Here is a 20621-nt window from a genome sequence, read left to right as displayed (position 1 = left end):
ACCATTCAAAAAAGAAAAAACAAATGAGAAATTTGGCCTCATAAAACTTTTCAAACTTTGTTCTGTCAAAGACCTTATGAAGAAGATGAAAAGGTGAGGTACAGTCTGGGAGAAAATATTTGCAAACCACATATCTGACAAAAGAATTACACCTAGACATTTCACAGTAGAAGATATGTAGGTGGCAAATAAGTTCATAAAAAGATGTTCAACATCATTAGTCATTAGGGAATATTAATTAAAATGAAAATGAGCCATCACTACACACCCTACCAGAATGCCTAAAATTAAAAATAGTGACATCACCAAACACTGGCAAGATTCTGCAGAAACTGGATCATACACTGCTGGTGGGAATCTAAAATGGTACAACCACTTCATAAAAAAGTATGGTATGCACATTCTTATCATACAACCCTATAATTGCACTGTTGGGAATTTAACCCAGAAAAAAATGGAAACTTATGTCTCACAAAAGCCTATAGATGAATATTCATGGCAGTTTAATTCATAATAGCCAAAACCAAGAAACAACTCAAATGGCCTTCAACGGGTGAGTAAACAAACTGGTACATCCATAACAGTAAATACACTCAGCAATCAAAATGAATAAATTAATAAACACAATTTGAATGATCTCAAGGGAATTATGCTGAGTAAAAAAAAGCCAGTATCCAAAAGCTATATATTTGTATGATTATATGACATCTGATTTCATTTTTGTAGCATTCTTGAAATGACAAAATTATTGAGAGAATGAATTTGTAGTTGCCATATATGAGTGAGTGCAGGAGGAAGGGAATGAGGGAGGTGGCTGAGACAGCATGGCTACAAAAAGGTAGCACAAGAGATGCTCATAATAGAACTGTTCTGGTGGTGGTCAGATGAATCTATACCTGTGATAAAATTGTATAAGAACTACACAAACACACACACACACACACACACACACACACAATCCTGGAAAAATCTGAATAAGGTCAGTGGATTTTATCAGTCAATTTCCTGGTTATGATATTGTGCTATATTATACAAAAAGTTATCATTGGGGTAAAATTGGTAAAGGATATTAAAAATAGTTCTATGTTAATTCTTACAAGTGCATGTGAATCTACAAGTATGTCAAAGTTAAAGTTCTTAAAACAATTTATTGATCTATACATTTAACATATGTACATATTATTATATGTACCTGTCACTTGAATTTTCTTAAAAGGCCACAAAAATCTAAGTCCCTTATTCTTCAATGTAACCTTTGATAAATACTTAAAGATAGAGGTTACAATTACCAATTAGTTTACTGAGAAATCTTGAAAAATGGGAGAATTTTGACACAGATGCTTTGAGACTACAAAGCCCTAAATTAGTTATTATATTTTCTAATAGAGCTAAGAGTAAAGCACTGGAAAGCTTAGATGCTAATCTTGAAGATATTAAGAGTAAATCATTGGTCCAGGATGGGATAAAGGCAACTGTTTTGGAGTTTTTATAATTTTTCAGTGATTTTAATCATAAAATTGTTTACTTTGCAAAAAGTTTTCTGCGAGGCTGTAATCCAATTACAATGGTTAATGATTATTTAATCTTTAATCTTGAGCTTATACTTGTTTTTGGTTTGTGGTAGGAAATTATATTAACTCATTGAATATTTTTATAGAAATTAAAGTTTTAAATTTTTCATATTGTAATATTTAATATTATTTATTATAAATGTAAAAAATTGTTCAGGTCCTTCTGGAATTATGAAAAACCACTTCTTTCTTCCCTTGTATAAATTTTCATACAAGCAAAAATAAATGGTGTTTATAACAGAAAACAATTTAAAAGCATAATGCAGAATCTCAATATTTCCTTTCAATAATATCTGTTTAAGGAACTTTATTGGAAGAGACCGTAACTTCTTCTTTTAAGTCCACAGAGAAAACTCTACTTAAATCTGACTTTGTTTTTTAAGGATATTTTTTCCTGTTTTCCTTTCCATTGACATATTTCTTAAAGAATTTTTTTAATACTTAAAGTCAATCTTCATGTTCCAAATCTTCATATAACCTTAGAATAGTTAGTTGTCTTTTCCTATTAAAAGATATTCCATCTGTATGTTGGCTATTTAAAAAAATTAAAAATAAAATTCACTACATAAAAAGTAATGCAAAATTCTAGGCTTACCTGTCCAAAGCTCAGAGCCATCATGGGTATATTGTAACTGCAGTTGTATGAAGTCATGGTGACAGAATATTGGATTGTCATAGTTGGCCCATTTGTTTTGGTCCGATTCACCTGAAAGTGCTCTAAGAATATTCCTTTATTTGCTAATGCAGGAAGTCTTCTCTTGGGCATTTCTAAAGAATATAAATAAAAATATTAGGTTGGTGTAAATGTAATTGTGGTTTTTGCCATTTAAAAGTCCACCTAATAGAGAGGAGATAAAATTGTATTGCTTCTGTTGCTAAAAATAAAGTCATCAAATAATAACAACATTGTCATGACATAAAGTATTTAAAATCAAATATTAGAAAGAAGACCTGAAGGCAAGTAGTTTGTGAAGCTTTCTGAACTTTCAGTTTTATATTGTAAAGTTTATGTCTTTTGACATATGAACCCTATCAAATAAAAACCAAACATTTAAAAGCGACCAATCCCTGGGTTTCCTCCAGCCTTCTTTGGGTAGCTAGCTTTGTTCTGTTCTAGGTGGTGCTCACTAGGATGTGTGCTTCATGAGAGCAGGACAAGGACTGTCTTCTTCATTGCTGTTTTTTAGTACTTGATACAATACCTGACACATAGTAGGTGCTAAGTGAATATTGTTTAATGAACGACAACATTTATCCCAGCACAATCCATCTGTCTTATACATTTTCTACCAATCATAATGTAGGTCTGGTGACAGCAGATTCAAAAGGAGTGACAATAAAGTAGTAGCATTTACATTTTTTAAAAAAATCAGTTAACTCACCGCCTTGCACTTGAAAGAAATTCCAAAAAAAGGATTCTAATGTTCCTCTCAAAAATGGGAAAGTCACTTTTAAGGTGACTGGAGTTAGGTTAATTTTTTAAAAGATGGTAGAGTTTAATTTTTATTATTATTGCATCTAACAAATGTCATGTCTATTAACATGACTAGAAACACAATGCTAACACCATTGAAATGAAGGTTTCATTTGTAGTATTATTAATTATCACTCTTAAGTCTGTGGAAAGTTTCAAGTCAATCTTAGTAGACAGATGTCAATCTCAATAGTTGCATTTTGGGAATAGATCTCTCTCGTGGTAGTTGGTTTCTCAAAAATAAAACAAAGCAAAATGAAAATGTTTGACATAGTATATTTATCCATAAACAAAATCCTGGACTAGAAAGCAAATTCTTGCTATTGTGAGAAAGTTTTCATTAAGGATTCGTTTATCCTTGGAATAACCACCTTGCACTATTCATTACAAAATAAAATCATAATATTATTGAGATAAAAGAATGACTCATTAATATTTAGGGATTAATGTTTCTATCCATACTACAGAATATAAAATTAATTTCCTTGGTAAGATTTTACTATATTTAGATTACGGTAGAGATAAAATGATACAACATACCATCCAATGTTGAGATTGTAGCTGTTTGTCCAATGTACACTACATCCACATAGAAGGATTGTGATTCTGATGCTTTCTGTAAACTAATCCTTTGAAGAGAAACATTTGTCCCAGTGTACTTTGTTCTTATGAGATCCAGAATGTCTATGCAAGTGTAAGTCCAGCTGAAATATGGTTGATTAATTTGTTGTATAGATCAGCGGTAATGTTTAAGCAAATATACTTTAAAAAGCATTAAAATTTTATAGAGTAAAATATCTTTTTTCCCACAAGAAGACCATCAAGGGAGCTTTATTAGCGCAGACAAGCAGCCATAACAAGGCACAGCAGGCAGAAACTTACAGTGGCAGTAAAAGATTGAGCATTGTATACAAATATAGGCTTTCTTTTATTTGTAGCCTTGTCAGTAGCCATAGGATGTAAAATAACATTGTGTAACAACAAGTAAGGAAACTAAGAAGCACAGGCATTGGTGTAGAGCACATTGACAAAACAAGACACAAGAATGGAGTCAACAATTTTAGTGAACAATACCAGGCATAGAACAGTAAGTTCAGTCCACTGCTAAGAAGCAAAACTGGAACTTGATAACACTTCCAGGAAAGTTCCCTGGAGTAGCACTGTTCATTGTTCTAAGTGCTAGACGGGTGTTATTTGTAGATATAAATGGTTGCACAGTATCTTTTAAATGTAAAACTCAGATTCAGATTGTTCATTAAATCCTAACTGCATTGGAATCTCATAAATTACAGTTAAGCATTAAAGCTATAAGAGTCTGTAACACGGATATAAATATTTCCATTCAAATAATTAAATATAGTTTAACAATAATCTTTCATCAGCTACCACTGTAGTTGTTACTGACTAGTTTGTTTGGGCACCTTATAGTCCCATTTTCTTCAGGGTTCATAAACTCATCATGGGATCCACCTCTAGCTCATCAAAGATTAGACTACACATATCAGTTTTAGAAAGTTGTATGCAGATGACATTAAGTTAAAGTGCTCTTTAAATTAAAAAAGTATTTAGGGTCTCAAAGTAGAATTGTACAACTAACTATACAACTCTAAAATTTTTAAAACCACAACTTAGAAAATCTGGCATACTGAACAGGACCTTTTATAAGGGAAAAGGAGACTGCAAATGATATCAAAACTGAACTGCACACTGTGCTTTTGTGATTAGATAATTCCATTTTTTTGAAGAGAAAGGCAGACTCTTTTTAGATTTTAAAACTTGATTTACAACAAATCACTTTTTGGAAGGTTGTAGAACAATTTTGGGAGGTGGGAAATGGCACTTTTAACACCAACAGTGTACTGAAAACAACAAATACTAATACATCTACTTGATCCAGGTGGACTGTCTGACCTATATTAAAGCAGATCTAGAAATATTTGTTAGAGGCTGGGGGTAGTGGCTCACGCCTGTAATCCTAGCCCTTTGGGAGGCCAAGCTGGGTGGATCATGAGGTCAGGAGTTCGAGACCAACATGGTGAAACCCTGTCTCTAACTAAAAATACAAAAAATTAGCTGGGTGTGGTGGCACACGCCTGTAATCCCAGCTACTCAGGAGGTTGAGGCAGGAGAATTGCTTGAACCTGGAAGGTGGAGGTTGCAGTGAGCCAAGATCACACCACTGCACTCCAACCTTGGCAACAGAGTAAGACTCTGTTTCAAAAACAAAAGAAAGAAAGAAAGAAAGAAAGAAAGAAAGAAAGAAAGAAAGAAAGAAAGAAAGAAAGAAAGAAAGAAAGAAAGAAAGAAAGAAAGAAAGAAGAAAGAAAGAAAGAAAGAAAGAAAGAAAGAAAGAAAGAAAGAAAGAAAGAAAGAAAGAAAGAAAGAAAGAAAGAAAGAAAGAAAGAAAGAAAGAAAGACCTGTTAGAAGCAGATAAATTTATTTTGTCTCAACTGGTAATAGTTTGATCAAGGGAATCCGGTTATTTTTAACTATCATGATATTCTTGTTTAAAGGTCTTGTAACATTTAGGGTAAAGAAAATCCATGAACTCCATCAAATGTAATGCATCTTGAAATTACTGCCTAGCAGATCAGTTTTTTAATTTAAAAAAAATCTTATTTTTTGTGGATACATAGTAGGTGTATATATTTGTGGGGTACATGAGATGGTCTGATACAGCCATACAATGCATAATAATCACATCATGTAAAATGGGGTATCTATCCCCTCGAACCTTTATCCTTTGTGTCATAAACAATCAAATTATACTTCTAGTTGTTTTTAAATGTACTATTATATTATTATTGACTTTAGTCACCCTGTTGTGCTATCAAATACTAGGTCTTATTCGTTCTTTCTAGCTATTTTTTTGTACCTATTAACCATCCCCACCTCCCCTCAGCTGTCCCAAATTATAAGCTAAAAGGAGAGACCTATTTAATGATATGGTAAGTGATGACTTGATTGATACAGAAGAACAAGGATTCATAAAATGTTCCAAAATCCTGAGGCAGTGGAGGAGTGCATAGCATAAGGGCAATGGGCATCAAAAGTAAAATTGCGATTTCACTGTTCAATTCAAACACTCCTTCCCATTGTAGCAAAATATACCTTCAGATGTCCCTTTGAGAAGGATTTCTGCTTCATAAAGATGGACTATAGCAAATTGGGCATGAAACAGTGGTATATAATCATTCTGTTTATGGACTTTTCACGCTCCTTGCCACCTAACAGAGGCAGGGCTGGCTCAACTCCTGGCATTGCATCTGCCTATGTTACTGCCAACAAAGGATGCCCTCTTCTGAGTCAATAATTCCTCTGTGGAAGGGCAGAATTCTCCCAACTCATTTCATTCATTCCAGGAGCTAGCTTCAGTCCAATTTTATACATCGGATTGAACTATGTAATGGCCTCAAAGGCATATATTTGTTTTCAATACTAATGTATCTCTCTCAACACAGATCAATGAAAATATATCCAGTGTTCATGGATTGGAAGAATTAATATTGTTAAAATTAATATTGTTAATTATTATTAAAATCATATGGTTCTGTGCAAACATCATGCATAGCGTGTATAGATTTAAGGCATTATTCTCTCTCTCTTCTTTGAAGTCCACTTCAAGTTCTACCAAACTTCAGTATCTAATGAACTTTGTGTAAACAAGAATTTTTCTTTCTTTACATTCTATGGAAACATGTGTAGATATTATACTCGGGATAAGACATCAATCATTATCTTATTAATGCTTATTTCAAGAACCTAAGGAATATATGAAGCAGGGCTTTTGTGTTTCCTGAAGAATTCTTTGAAAAGCTTAATTCTCTTATTAAAGTTTTTCCCTCTGACAAACACCTGTTGGACTATAGATTCCTACCTCATGACTAAAGAGATACCGACACCTGTAGTTAAGCTTGGTCTACAGATGCCATCACTTTATCCATTGATTGACCAGAGTATCTGAAGGGAATTAGGTCCATATGCTCAGGATATGATGCCAGAGATACATACTTCAAATATGATGCTGATGTTTTATATTAAAAACGAAAGACTATGACTTCCTACACACACACACACACACACACACACACACACACACACACACACACACATTTTTTCTTTTTTTTTCAAGACAAGGTCTCATTCTGTCACCCAGGCTGGAGGGCAGTGGCACAATCTTGGCTCACTGAAGCCTGGATCTCCCAGACTCAAGCAATCCTCCACTGCAGCCTCCTGAGTACCTGGGACCACAGGTGTGCACCACCACGTACAGCTAATTTTTGTATTTTTTGTAGAGATGGGGTTTTGCCATGTTGCCCAGCCCCCTCCTTTTTTTTTTTTAACATAAGGTCATTCCAGTTCCACAGGAAGGATAACTCTGATATGCTCCCACCCACCTGCCTGGTCCCATCTTTTGCCACCTTTCTGCCACTGTCCCAGTGAACACAACTGATTTCCTCCTGATAGAGTCTGGGGACCTAGCTTTGCTGGAGCACCTCCAGGTCTTCGCCCTGGCTGTCTCCCACTTTACACATCTTATCCTCTAAGATATAGTTTTTAAAACCTTTAACAAACAAGGTTTCCCTTCCAGTCCAACATATGTCAGCAATTTTTAGAGTATATGAATTTCTAAAGTTATGAATTGGGAACTGGCTGACGCATTTTGAAAATAGTGTTGGGGGCCAGGCATGGTGTCTCATGCCTGTAATCCCAGCACTTTGGGAGGCCTAGGCAGGAAGATTGCTTGAGCCTAGGAGTTCAAGACCAGCTGTGGCAACATGGCAAGATCCACTCTCTACCAAAACAAAAAAGTAGCTGGGTGTGGTGGTGCACACCTATAGTCCCAGCTACTTGAGAGGGAGGCTGGTGTGGGAGGATCACTTGAACCCAGAAGATGAAGGCTGCAATGATTTGTGATGGTCCCACAGTACTCCAGCCAGGGTGACAGAACCAGACCCTGCCTCAAAAAAAAAATAGTGTTAGGATTATGTAGAAAACAGGACAATTGAAATTGCAGATTTGAGGAGCAGCTTTTGCATCAAGAAACATTCCCCCATCAAGACTGCTGTTTCTTCCCATCTAACTACTCCACTCTCCATTAACATCTTGCCTGTTTTTATTTATTGTCTTTGTCTTATTTATGGTAAACATTTGGTTCTATTTCCAACTTTGGATGATTTTCTCACTCCCTCTGTCTGGGTGTCATGAGGAGACGCTGGTTCTCCCTCACACTTGTTCCACACATGGCAGTTCTGAGTTACAGAGTTCTATTCTATGATGGGAAGAAAAATAGTGCTCTTCGTATCTTATTATAATAGAATAATGTTCTCCATATCTTATAAAATGATGGAAACTTACATGACATGTATTAAAATATCATATAAACTCTATATAGACCCATATAAAATAAAGATTGTGATGTAGCTATAACAGAAAAAAAGCAAATAAAAAAAGAAATCTTTTCAAGATATGGAGATCCTATTATGGTTATTTTTATGAGATAAATTTTATATGAAAATAAACTTCAAAAATTGTAGAGAGGAAATGTTCTATGTCTTCAGTGGAGTAATGGTTACATGGCCATATACACGTGTTAAAACTCACTAAATTGTGCACTTAAAAAGAGTGAATTTTACTTTATGTACATTATACTTTAATAAACAACAACAATTTATGGGGAGTACTTTATAAAATAGAAAGATGTGTGTTTCTGTATATGTCTTCATTATTACTTCTATTGTAAATGAAATTTTTACATGTACCATGTATGAAAATGCAGTCACAACTGACATAAATTTCAGAAGATATAAAAATTAATAAAACCCCAAAAATAATTATATAGAACTAAATTGTGTTTAAGGGCATGACAGCTGTAGTCATTAAATAGCTTTCTCTAGGTTCATTTTGTTTCTTCCTTTATGTTTCTCTATTTGCATTTCTATGTGTCTAATTTTTGGTATAGCAAGCATTATTTCAAAATATCTCTATTCCCTTTTTTTTCAGTGATCAAACTGTAACGACTATATTGTGATAAGTCTGTCTCTACCTTCCAGCAACAACTAGGGACATTGTTAGATTTAGTAATATATAATTTAAATTCTAAAGTTTACCATTGTTTTGTCTTTTTATGGTTATGGGTGATTATAACATGACCAGTTGTTATTTTCATAATCTATAGATTTCTTTAAAACACGACTATTTCTGTTGGATGTTCATGTGTAGAACAGGAAAACTGCAGTTACATCCATTGTGTGTGTGATTTGCCATCATCTCCCCAAACAGACCAAAACAAAAACGTAAAACCCCAAGAAATGGATTTGTCTTATCTTTGTAGTGTATATACCATGGTATAACTTAATTTTCAAAGTCATAGCGTAACTTACTTGTTTCCATGAGCAAAGTCGTATGTAAATTGTATATCGGTGTTTCTAGTAATCTTGCTATTGTCTTGGTACTGGAATTTTAGACCAATATAATTTGCCAGGAATCCTTTGTATGCTAAACATAACTACATAAAAATATGAAAATCATTGGTAACAATATGTTACCATTACATTGTTTTGTAACAATTCAAATAAATTCAAAGTCAATAAATATTTATTGGGCATTTTCTACATAAAATGTGCCAGAACACAGAGAAAGAAATGATTAATTTCAGCCAGTTAGCTGCGGAAGAATTGGAAAAGATTTTATAGACAAAGTGATGTTGAGGTGACCTTACAATTAATAATAATTATCTATTATTTTTAGGTATAGTGTCCTTTAAAACTGCAAACAATTCACTCTCTGTGGAGATGAGTTATGTACTAACTCTAAGCTACTCAGCAAATTTAAAAGTCCAATGCATATAGGAAAGAAGAGAGGTAAACATCCAGGCAAATTAAATGGGATGTAAATATCGTTGAACATTTAGAGATAGAGATCAGTGTCACTGTAAAATAGTAATTAAATACCAATTTTAATGGTCCCCAAGTCCTTAAGCATGCCAAATATGTTAAGAACTTTGAATTTTAGGATAGATGCCACAATTTGAGAATTTTAAAATAAGAGAAAGGGTGAATCTATGATTAACAGTGTCAAATGCCCTCACTAAAACTGCCATCTCCTGTGCTCCTAATTTGGTTTCACTTCTCTCTGACTGGATACCCAAGATCACCCTACGATGGCTAGCCATTTTTCTTTCTTCTTAATTAATGAAGAAAAATGAAGAAGCTTATACATTTTTAATTATTTTGGTATTTAAACTTGTGTGCAAATAATTTTTTCTGAATTAAAAGAGAAATATAATACATGATATGTGGTGCTATATACATATATATATAGTATACATTTATTATTTTGAAAATCCTCAGAAGAAACCACAAGCACCCAGAATTTACACGACAGTGCCTGTTACAATATGACATACTATTCATATGGCAAGCATTTTTGTCCTAAAATTTCATGAGATTTTATTACCAAGGTATGTTCCAGATTCAATTAGCATATCATTTTGTTGAGCTTACCTGATTATAAGGAAACAATAAAATGTCCCCATATGGTCGTCTGTTTGGTTTAACATCTGCTGAGTCAAAAAGGACAGCTGGGTTTTTCAGGGAATAACGACCACAGTAAGCATCAGTTTCAGCTGTCTTCTGCCCTCTGTTAATATGTTCCTACCGAAACAATAATATTTCAAATGAAAACATGATTTATTGTTCTGGTTTTCCCCCAATGTATGCACCCAAACCATTCAAGGTTTAACCCAGATACCATTGTTTCCCCGATTACTTTAACTTGAGATGTTTTCTTCCTTGTCTGAAATCTAAAGTTCTCATTTGGATCCATAATTATATAATCCCTTATACCAGTATTTGACTAGTTCCCAAGTTTGACTTTTTTCCTTACATTATGAGCTCTTTACGGGTATTTATTCATTCTTTCCATGAGTGTTTATGCAGTGTTTACTGTGTGTCAGGTTTCTGCTTGTTTGTGTGTTTGCTGTTTAATCTTTAGGATTCAAGTGGTGAAGAACCCCATCCCTGTAAATAGAGACCATCCGTCTAAGACAAAGAAGCCAATGATGATCAAACTGAGGCTCAAGGGAGGCATCTAACTCACATAAAAGCATCAAGAAAGATGACTCAGGGGAAGTGACAATGAGTTAAGTCTTTAAAGATAAATAGCAGTTGTTGGAATGGAAAAAAAGGTGTCAAAGGCACTGTGCAAATGGTAAAAAGAAAATAGGGGCTTCAGAGATAGGCCAAAATTGTACAAAAAAGCAGAGGTGTGAGAGAGCATGGTGCTGGGAACGCAAACTGTTAAGGTTAGGTGCAGCATGGAAATGCACGTGAGGGTAATGATGAGAGATGAAGTAGGAAAGGAGTAAAAGGTAAATTACAGGTGCCATCCTCATGGCTGCTAGTACTACATTCAAAATAGAACATAAATACACATATGTTTATTAAACGAAGCTGAAAAGGTCATCTATTAAATGGAAAGATTTTTTCTCACTAATCTGCTCATGAAAAGTATCATGAGAGATATTTTTAAGCATTTATATTTGTATCCAGGGTATTGATCTGAATTAAATAACTAGAGTATACATTTTTTATTCTTACAGTTTTCACTTGGAAATAGCAAATAGCTGACTTCCTGAAGACTTGAAAATGAGAATTAGAAAGCACATATTCAATTTTCTTCCTTTACTCTATATTAAAGAAAATATCTCATTAAGAAGGAAATAATGACTGGGCAGTGTACTAATTAACCAGAGTGTTATGTCAAAAAGCAAGAAAAGCAATTATATAAAACTACATAATACATAAAAACATATAATGCCCCACCATATATTATAATCTCTGAAGTCAATGAGGAGAAAGGATATACTGTGCATCCATGTTAAGAAAACACAAACCAAGTCTGGGCGCGGTGGCTCATGCCTGTAATCCCAGCACTTTGGGAGGCCGAGGCGGCTGGATCATGAGGTCAAGAGGTCAAGACCATCCTGGCCAACATGGTGAAACCCCATCTCTACTAAAAATACAAAAATTAACCAGGCGTGGTGGCAGGTGCTTATAGTCCCAGCTACTTGGGAGACTGAGGCAGGAGAACTGCTTGAACTCAGGAGGCGGAGGTTGCAGTGAGCCGAGATTGCACCAACACACTCCAACCTGGTGATAGAGTGAGACTCAATATCAAAAAAAAAAAAAAAAAAAGACAGAAAAGAAAAAGAAAACACAAGCAAAATGACATGATTTGGATCTGTGTCCCCACCAAATTGCATGTTGAAGTGTAATCCCCAAAGCTTGAGGTGGGGCCTGTTTGTAGTTGACTTGATCATGGGTGTGGATTTCTCATGAATGGCTTAGCACCATCCCATCTGTGCTGTTCTCGTGACAGTGAGTGAGTTCTCACAAGGTCTGGTTGTTTAAAAGTGTGTGGCACCGCCCCACTCTCTTCTCTTGCCTTTGACCAAGCCAATTCACGTGCCTGTTCCCCCTTTACCTTCACCATGATTGAGAGTTTCCCAAGGCCTTCCAAGAAGCTGAGCAGATGCCAGCATTATGCTTCCTATACAGCCTACAGAACTGTGAGCCAATTAAACCTCTTTTCTTTCTAAATTACCCAGTCTTAGGTATTTCTTTATAGCAATGCAACAATGGCCTAATACACAAAATAAACAAAAACACTACAAATCTTACCTTTGCTCAGCTTTCCTACTTTCTAGTAAGAAAATTCATGAGTAGTAAAAATTTTTTGACAAACGAATCATAGAAGGCACTACCAATAGCACCTACCAACAGCCCTTACAATAAATGTATAACAAAGTCATTTTTGCAATTTGATTGTGAATGACTAAGTTATTAATGCTACTTCAAAAAAGAAATTATAAAATTTCAAACCATTATATAAATTATCATTTGGTTTCACAGTTTATTAAATATTTCATACCAGATTAAAATCAGTTTCATAGTCTCTGAAGTATTTCACAACAAATCCTTCTTCAAAATTTGCAATTTGTGGTGGACACTTACTGCTAACCATTTCTTCCACTGCTCCCTGAAACTAAATTAACAATATAAACATTAGTAACTTCTTTTCATGAAAAGTTAGAACACTAGTAATCCTACTCCTGATTCTACTAATTAGTTCTAATAGAACATTTTCATAATTCCCATACTTTAGTCATGATTATGAGTTAACTTTCTAAATAATTTTAAGTGTGATAATTTTAGTGGCCAATGAGTTTTCAAAACTTTTATTCTAGAATAACAATAGTTACATAGAATTGGCTAATATTAGCCATACTTAGTTATTACATAAGGCAGACATATTTGTTTAGTAGCTTTTTAAAGAGAGCAATGAAGCAAACCTAAATTAATTAGTACCCAATTAGATAGATTCCAAATAAATAATTTTTCCAACTAACTCAAAAGTAACTGGAAAAAAAAAAAAGATACACTCCAATAGATTCTGGCCAACATGGTGGAACCCTGTCTCTTTTAAAAATACAAAAATTAGCTGGGCATGGTGGTGCACACCTGTAGTCCCAGCTACTCAGGAGGCTGAGGCAGGAGAATCACTTGAACCTGGGAGGTGGAGGGTTGCAGTGAGTGGAGATCACACCACTGCATTCCAGCCTGGTGACAAAGCAAGATTCCGTCTCAAAAAAGATTAGATGCATATGCTGTAAGCTTGTATTTATAATTATTCAAAAAAAAATTATTGAAGATTATGCAGAAATTAGCACATATTCACAAGTCTCCTATAATTTCCATATCAATTTCTCCAGCAAAGCACAGAAATAATTGTCACTTAGAATTAAGGGCTTGAGACAATAGATACTCTTTAATCTGCAAACAAATGTTAACTTAAATTCATTGTCCAGATAAGTTGTCAAAATGTTGTAACTCACAAGCATTCTTTCTTTTTGAACCGCTGCCCCCTATAGAGGTACATTAGACCCTGTTGGCACAGACCTAAGAACTCTCCTTTCCTTCTCTTGTCTTTGGAATATTTCCTCCCTTCTCTCCTCACTATGGATAGGCTCCAACCTATCACGCCAAATAGAAGAATGTATTACTGCTCCTTAAAGTGTTCTTTATAAAAGGTTGACATTTAAATGGTGTTCTGTTTAATAAAATAATAGGATATTTAACCAACACTTTATAGCTAAGCTTTTATTGCACTACATCTCTCAAGGAATTTCTGATTTTGCAGGATAACAAATGGGGTTTTGAGTGAAGAAAAATACCCGTGTGGTTAGAGGGACTCAGAGCTTCTACACATAGGCAGGGCAAGGGTTTGGAACCTTTGATATATGCCTTGTCTGGAAAAAGGGGTGGCTGCACTAGGTTGACTCTTAGTCTCCTTTCAGATAAAAGTGTTCACAGTATATAAATTATGGTGAGTCGATCAGGGGATAAATAATTTGCAGTGATTTTTTTCAAGTAATATCTCTTTCTCATTTGTCTACAAATGGCCCATGAATGATGTGAGAGGGTGCAGGGAAAATGCGTGGTAGAAACATTCCTACAGCATACTTCAGCCTCTGATGACCATGGAGTGAGTGGCTTAGAAGCGATCCCATCCCAATTCAGGGTAAATGTCTCCAAGTTGGGTTTTCCTTTGGTTTGTTCTGTAATATCCAGTGTGACGTTATTCCCTTCAACTACTTCATAACCAAGCAGATCAAAATCTCCTGAAATTAAGTGCCAAACAGAATTTGTAGAAGTTAACTAATAAAATGCCTATATATAAAACTACACACACACATATATATATATATATATAAAATAGACACTCAAATGTAGCCAAATTGGTTTCATTTGGTGCTCCATTATCACAAAAGAAGGAAGAATGGGGACGATGTAGATCCTTAAATTTGAGCAGATTTATCCATAGCATAAATGGCAAAACAGACAAAGTGCTATATATTTAAGGCACTGTTTCTATGCAAAAGGAAGTATTGTAAGATAAACAGACTGATGTATTAGAACCGTGAGATAAAGATCAATGGGCAGTAGGATATTCCAAAAATTCTTTTAGTTTTGTGCTAGTACCATTATTTTAGTGCAAGTGCTCAGCTGAAATACTGCTGTTTTCTTTAGACATGAATAGGGCACGAAGATGAATTCCAGGAAACAATCTCTGACCTGTGAGGTTTGTTCATACCATGCCACTTAGTATGATAATCATTGACTTTGCCACTTCAAGAGGAATAAGGCCTGTCCTCAAATGTCTCTGTTCTTTGAAAGGATGCTCTACCAGTGGAATCTCACTGATCTTTTTGACCCTTTTTGTTGGGGAAAGTCTTAAAATCTTCCCAGTTAGGATTTGGGTAACATATTTCTTAAGGTGTCTGCTGAAGTCTTAAAATTTCTCTCTGATATATAAAAATACATCAGAAAGGATATTCATATGTTTATTCGTAAGTATTTTGACAATCTAACTTTCGTACACTTTTTAAAACTTAAATTCATGTAAAATCAAATTCTTTATCCTCCACTCAACAATCAAATAAACTAAACAATTTCATAAAATGAGACACAAATATTGAAGTAACATTTTACTTACATGAATTGAAAAATAATGATTACCCAAAGAAAAGTAAACACACACACATACATAAACGCACATTCGGGGACCCACTTTCTGGGCTAAATATACCAAATAGCCAAGTTAGTTGTGAAGTCTGACTTGAAGGCAGAATGTCTATGTCAATATTTCCAAAAGTGTTCTGTGTAAAACAGCAACAGGAAGTTAATAGCTACTACTTGAAAAAAAAGATGGAGAGAAAAAATAAGTTTGCATTAAACACAGGTGAATTGACTTTTTTCTTTTTCCTTTTTTTTTTTTTTTAATACTGCAGGACTCCTCAGGGATTTTAATATTCCAACGAGCTCTGCCAGTCTTGAAGGAAGACCCATGGTATACAGTGTCTCCCATGTGAATTTGACCACAAAATCCTTTCAGTAGGCAAGATTTGATCAGATGAGTGTCTCCTGGACAATATTGGTTTGCCTAAATTTTATTTTCAGAAAGAATATTTTCACTAGTTTTTACTAATTTATAAAATAGGCTATTATATGGAAAATGCATTTGTAGTATGTATAGTGCATTTCTCATGCATTGGAGTTGTACATTCCTTGAAATACAACTAAAATTTAAATTACCATAGAAAAAAATAACCATTTAATTTCTGCTGACATTAAACTAAGTCTTTTTCTCTGTCATCTTATAGAACTTTTAGAGTGGCACAGGATATACATTTGTTTCCTACAAGTGCAAAATTAAATACATGCTTACCTCTAGTTGATATGAATGTTACCGTGTAGATATTGCTCTGGGGATTCTGTGTTCTTGTTACTTGAACTGTGTCTGGTTTTATAGACCAGAGGTCATTCAAGGCTGACTGCAGTATGAATTCAGAAGCATCAGCAGGTAGGAAGACTTTGGATTGGATTAAAACAAACAAACAAACAGAAAAGTTGAAATCTGAGCTACCGCAGCCAACACTGATGTCTTGTAATTACATTTTTAAAGCACCTACACTCTGTACCATGTAAGTTATCACTTAGAGAAATTGTATTTTGAAATTGATTCAAGTTCAGTAATATTGAGTATTTAATTTGTGATCTCTTTGAGGACAGGGCTGATATTTTATTGTTCTAATATTCCCACAGTAATAATCATTGGATTTGGCAAAGAATAAACAATCATCAATATTTACTGGTTAAAAAAATTAACATTAATAGTGAAAGTTATATTTTAGGATTTGTTATAAAATATAAAAATACGGCCGGACGCAGTGAATCACGCCTGTAATCCCAACACTTTGGGAGGCCGAGGCGGGCGAATCACAAGGTCAAGAGATCAAGACCATCCTGGCTAACTCGGTGAAATCCCGTCTCTACTAAAAATACAAAAAATTAGCCAGACGTCGTGGTTGGTGCCTGTAGTCCCAGCAACTCGGGAGGCTGAGGCAGGAGAATGGCGTGGACCCGGGAGGCGGAGCTTGCAGTGAGCCGAGATTGCGCCACTGCACTCCAGCCTGGGCGACAGAGCGAGACTCTGTCTCAAAAAAAAAAAAAAAAAAAAAGAAATGCAATGTTGTTTTTGTTTTTTAGCTGATAAAAATTGGTGTTCCATACGCTTATCATTTAATTTAAAAAATTGAAAGACATGTTTACTTCTGTGCAATGATGAATTTAATTCCTTTAAAAATTTTTATTTTTATTTTAAGTTTTGGGGTAAATGTGCAGGATGTGCAGGTTTGTTACATAGGTAAACGTATATCATGGTGATTTGCTGCACCTATCAACCTATCATCACCTACGTTTTAAGCCCAGCATGAACTAACCTAATGCCCTCCCGGCACCGACCCCACCCCGCAACAGGCCCCACTGTGTGTTGTTCCCCTCCCTGTGTCCACGTGTTCTCATTGTTTAGCTCCCACTCATAAGTGAGAACATGTAGTGTTTGGTTCCTGAGTTAGTTTGCTGAGGAAATGGCTTTAAGCTCCATCCATGTCCCTGAAAAGGACATGATCTTGTTCCTTTTTATGGCTGCACAGTATTCTATGGTGTACCACATTTTCTTTATCCAGTCTATCATTGATGGGCATTTGGGTTAACTATTCACAATTCCCATTTTCTTAACGTACACCTGTGAGTAACAGATATATAAATTCCATGTGCATTTAGATATATAGTTATCATTATTATTGGAAAATGATGGTATATGCCAGAAAGTTATTTGTATGGATGTTGTTTTCTATCCCAGTCTGAAGGCTTTTTACCATAATATATTTTTCTGCTTCTTTGTCTAGCCTATCATCAAAACTATATTTTCTAGACAGTATAATTTGACTGGAGCAAATACTTTATGGCTACATCTATGCATGAACAGAAACAGTATCTCCCTTATTATTTATAACTTACCAGTTTTTTCCATATTATAGATTAATCTGTATTGGTAAGGTGAACATGAATTAGCTTCCACACAGGGGCTGGTTACCTTGATCTTCTGAACTTCATTAATTGCGTTAGTTGTTTCCCAGTTTTCTAATGTTATAACCTATTTTCCAATTAAAAAATATTTTTAATATATGAAAATTATATATACTTTAAAAGCATCATAACTCAGCTATTCAATGTCACTTTATTGCTCTATTTTACTACAAATGACAAGTAACAGCCTTTTCGGCTTATAATACAGATACTCAAAGTCATAATTCAATAATTGTCCATGACTGCTTTCACCTAAAACAGTATCTTACCTAGTAAAATTAATAACCAAATTGAGATCCTGCCTTCGGACATTTACTTTCTGTAAGTGGAACTATAATCATAGCAAACCTGTACTTCCTGGATGATTGTCGACTGGGATTTGATAACTTGTTCTTCATTCACTGCATCTCCTGTTTGTTGTTCAGTATAAACATTTTGATACTGGTACAGTCCAACATCAACAAATGCACTTAATGTGTACTCCTGCAGCAAGATTTCAATATAATATCTGGAAAATAGAGTAACTAATGAATATAACTTTTTTCCACAACACTTGCCATGATATTATTTTAATGAATAAAATATCAACATTATTTTAAAAGCCTGCCTGTTAAATAACTTATATTGTAGTATCTCATATTTTAAATATTCAAATGTTAAAATTTTCATAGCAGTTTGTTAAAATAAAATGAATTATGTAAGGTATCTGCATTAGTAGAAAGTTGTTCTCATTCATAAGTAATTCATTCAGCTTAGTCAATAAATATTTATTGAAGACAATACTATTTCCTATACTCAAGATCCTGAAAAATAACCCTGTCCCTGGCATATAGCAGAGACAACATGCAGAGGTTAAATATTGTAATGTGTTCAAGAAAATGTCAGGCTTAGACATAGCATATATTTTATACCTGAGGGGTTATATTTGTCAGGAATAAAAGTTCCTACTTTCATGTTCCTTAAATTTGGCTCCATTTGTAACTTGGGGAATAAAATATTGCCTCAGGAAACTTTTACTGGTCAGATTTACTATGGACCTCCAACTAGCTGGATGGGATTTTCACTTTATATTTTGAATTCCTGATTCTTGATGTCTCCTGCCCCTCATCCTACTGGGTACCCAAGGTAATGCCTTCACTGAGCAGCTGTTACAGGAGAGTACAAAACTACTGCTTCTCCTCTAAATCTCTAGCAATGTCACCATTGCTCACATCTTTGGAAAGGACAGCTGGGAGCTTCCCTAAATTGTCTCACATCACTCAACATACATTCTTATATAGGGAGAATCAGTATCCACAGTTCATGAAAGAGTCTGAATGAGGGAAATTTATCATGTTTCATATGTGCAGAATGATGGGGTTCTGGATCATCGCCCGATGGAACTGATATTTGGGGATTATATCAGGCTCTTGACTTCCATAAGAACCTGTTCATCAGTTCTGCTGACTTGAGATGATCAACACTAATTAAAGATCAGAATTCAAAGAAGAACCATTAAAATTTTGCATCCTTACTCATGGCTTTAAACTATTAATTAGGTACTTTCTTTGTACTAGACAATAAACTAAGCACTTTGCAGACGTTATTATATTTAATCGTCACAAAAGTTTCATAAAACAGATATTATTCCTTTCTCCATATGAATAACAAACGCTAATGGAATTTTAAGAATTCAAAATTTTTTTAAACTAGTAACTGAGGGAGAATTCCAAACAGAATAAGGTGACCAAAAACATATGCACTAGAGGAAACTATATTTGTGGTATTTGAGTAGAATGATTTAGCAATATGAGCTACCTTTGGAAAGGCTTGAAAAACCACATTATAATAAACCAGCTAGAGTGGCCTCAATTTCAGATTTCACAGCAATCATTGTAAGCACAGTATGTAAATTCCAAGCTGGTTTTGCAGGAGCACAGACACCAGGCAGCAGATGTATTAGGAGTTGCTTTCACTCAAACTCTGTGCTCCTGCCAAGCTGGTAGACTGAATTCATTTTCCAAGAACAAGCCAAAGTCTGAAAATGTACTAACACTTAATTGCAGTAGGGATTAATCAGGCACTCCATTTATCCTGACCTGGCCCAGTAGTTTTCATGGTTATAGAAGAAAATGTTTAATATATAAAGAAGTGAAAGTAGAAGAAGGAGGAAAAAAGGAATAAAACTTTTTCCCCATGTCAGTATTACCAAGACCTCAGCGAGAACATTCAGTGTGAGAACATTAATTTGCTCCCAGGTTCCGTTGATCCCAACCCTCCCTGTCCAGTTCCATAAGATCCTCATGATGCTGCCTCTGAGCATAACTTCATCAATATCTGAAAGGGTGATGAGGTAAATTTATAAAGAAAAAAGCATTCCTCCCATCAAGAAGGGAAGTCTATTTCTGCATCCTTGAGTCTAGGCTTGGCCACTTGCTTTGGGCAATGGGATATCAGCCAATGTGACACAGACAGAGTATTGGAGAGTGTGTGTGCATTAGGACTCCCCTCTTTACTGCTGGGATCACATCCACAATGTGAGAAACTTGGGCTTGTCTCCTGGATGATGAGAGACCACGTGCAATGGGATGCCCCAGATATCT

At 34.8% G+C, this 20621-nt stretch overlaps 1 protein-coding gene across 1 annotated transcript in view; it reads right to left on the bottom strand.

Annotated features, from left to right (window-relative positions):
* The window catches only part of PKHD1L1 (PKHD1 like 1), a 166633-nt gene that overhangs the window by 109412 nt on the left and 36600 nt on the right, over positions 1-20621 (bottom strand). Inside the window, exons 15-23 of the mRNA XM_005563935.5 lie at positions 18388-18547; positions 17971-18106; positions 16337-16480; positions 14572-14729; positions 12980-13093; positions 10552-10701; positions 9430-9554; positions 3586-3749; positions 2167-2339 (exon numbers count right to left, since the gene is read on the bottom strand). Coding sequence (XP_005563992.3) covers positions 2167-2339; positions 3586-3749; positions 9430-9554; positions 10552-10701; positions 12980-13093; positions 14572-14729; positions 16337-16480; positions 17971-18106; positions 18388-18547 — 1324 coding nt within the window. The remainder of the gene's footprint in view (positions 1-2166; positions 2340-3585; positions 3750-9429; positions 9555-10551; positions 10702-12979; positions 13094-14571; positions 14730-16336; positions 16481-17970; positions 18107-18387; positions 18548-20621) is intronic.

Source organism: Macaca fascicularis, chromosome 8 (genome assembly GCF_037993035.2).
Source record: "Macaca fascicularis isolate 582-1 chromosome 8, T2T-MFA8v1.1".
NCBI classification, from domain to species: Eukaryota; Metazoa; Chordata; class Mammalia; order Primates; family Cercopithecidae; genus Macaca; species Macaca fascicularis.
Note: the sequence above shows the minus strand (reverse complement) of the source record. Positions and strands in the feature narration are given on the sequence as shown.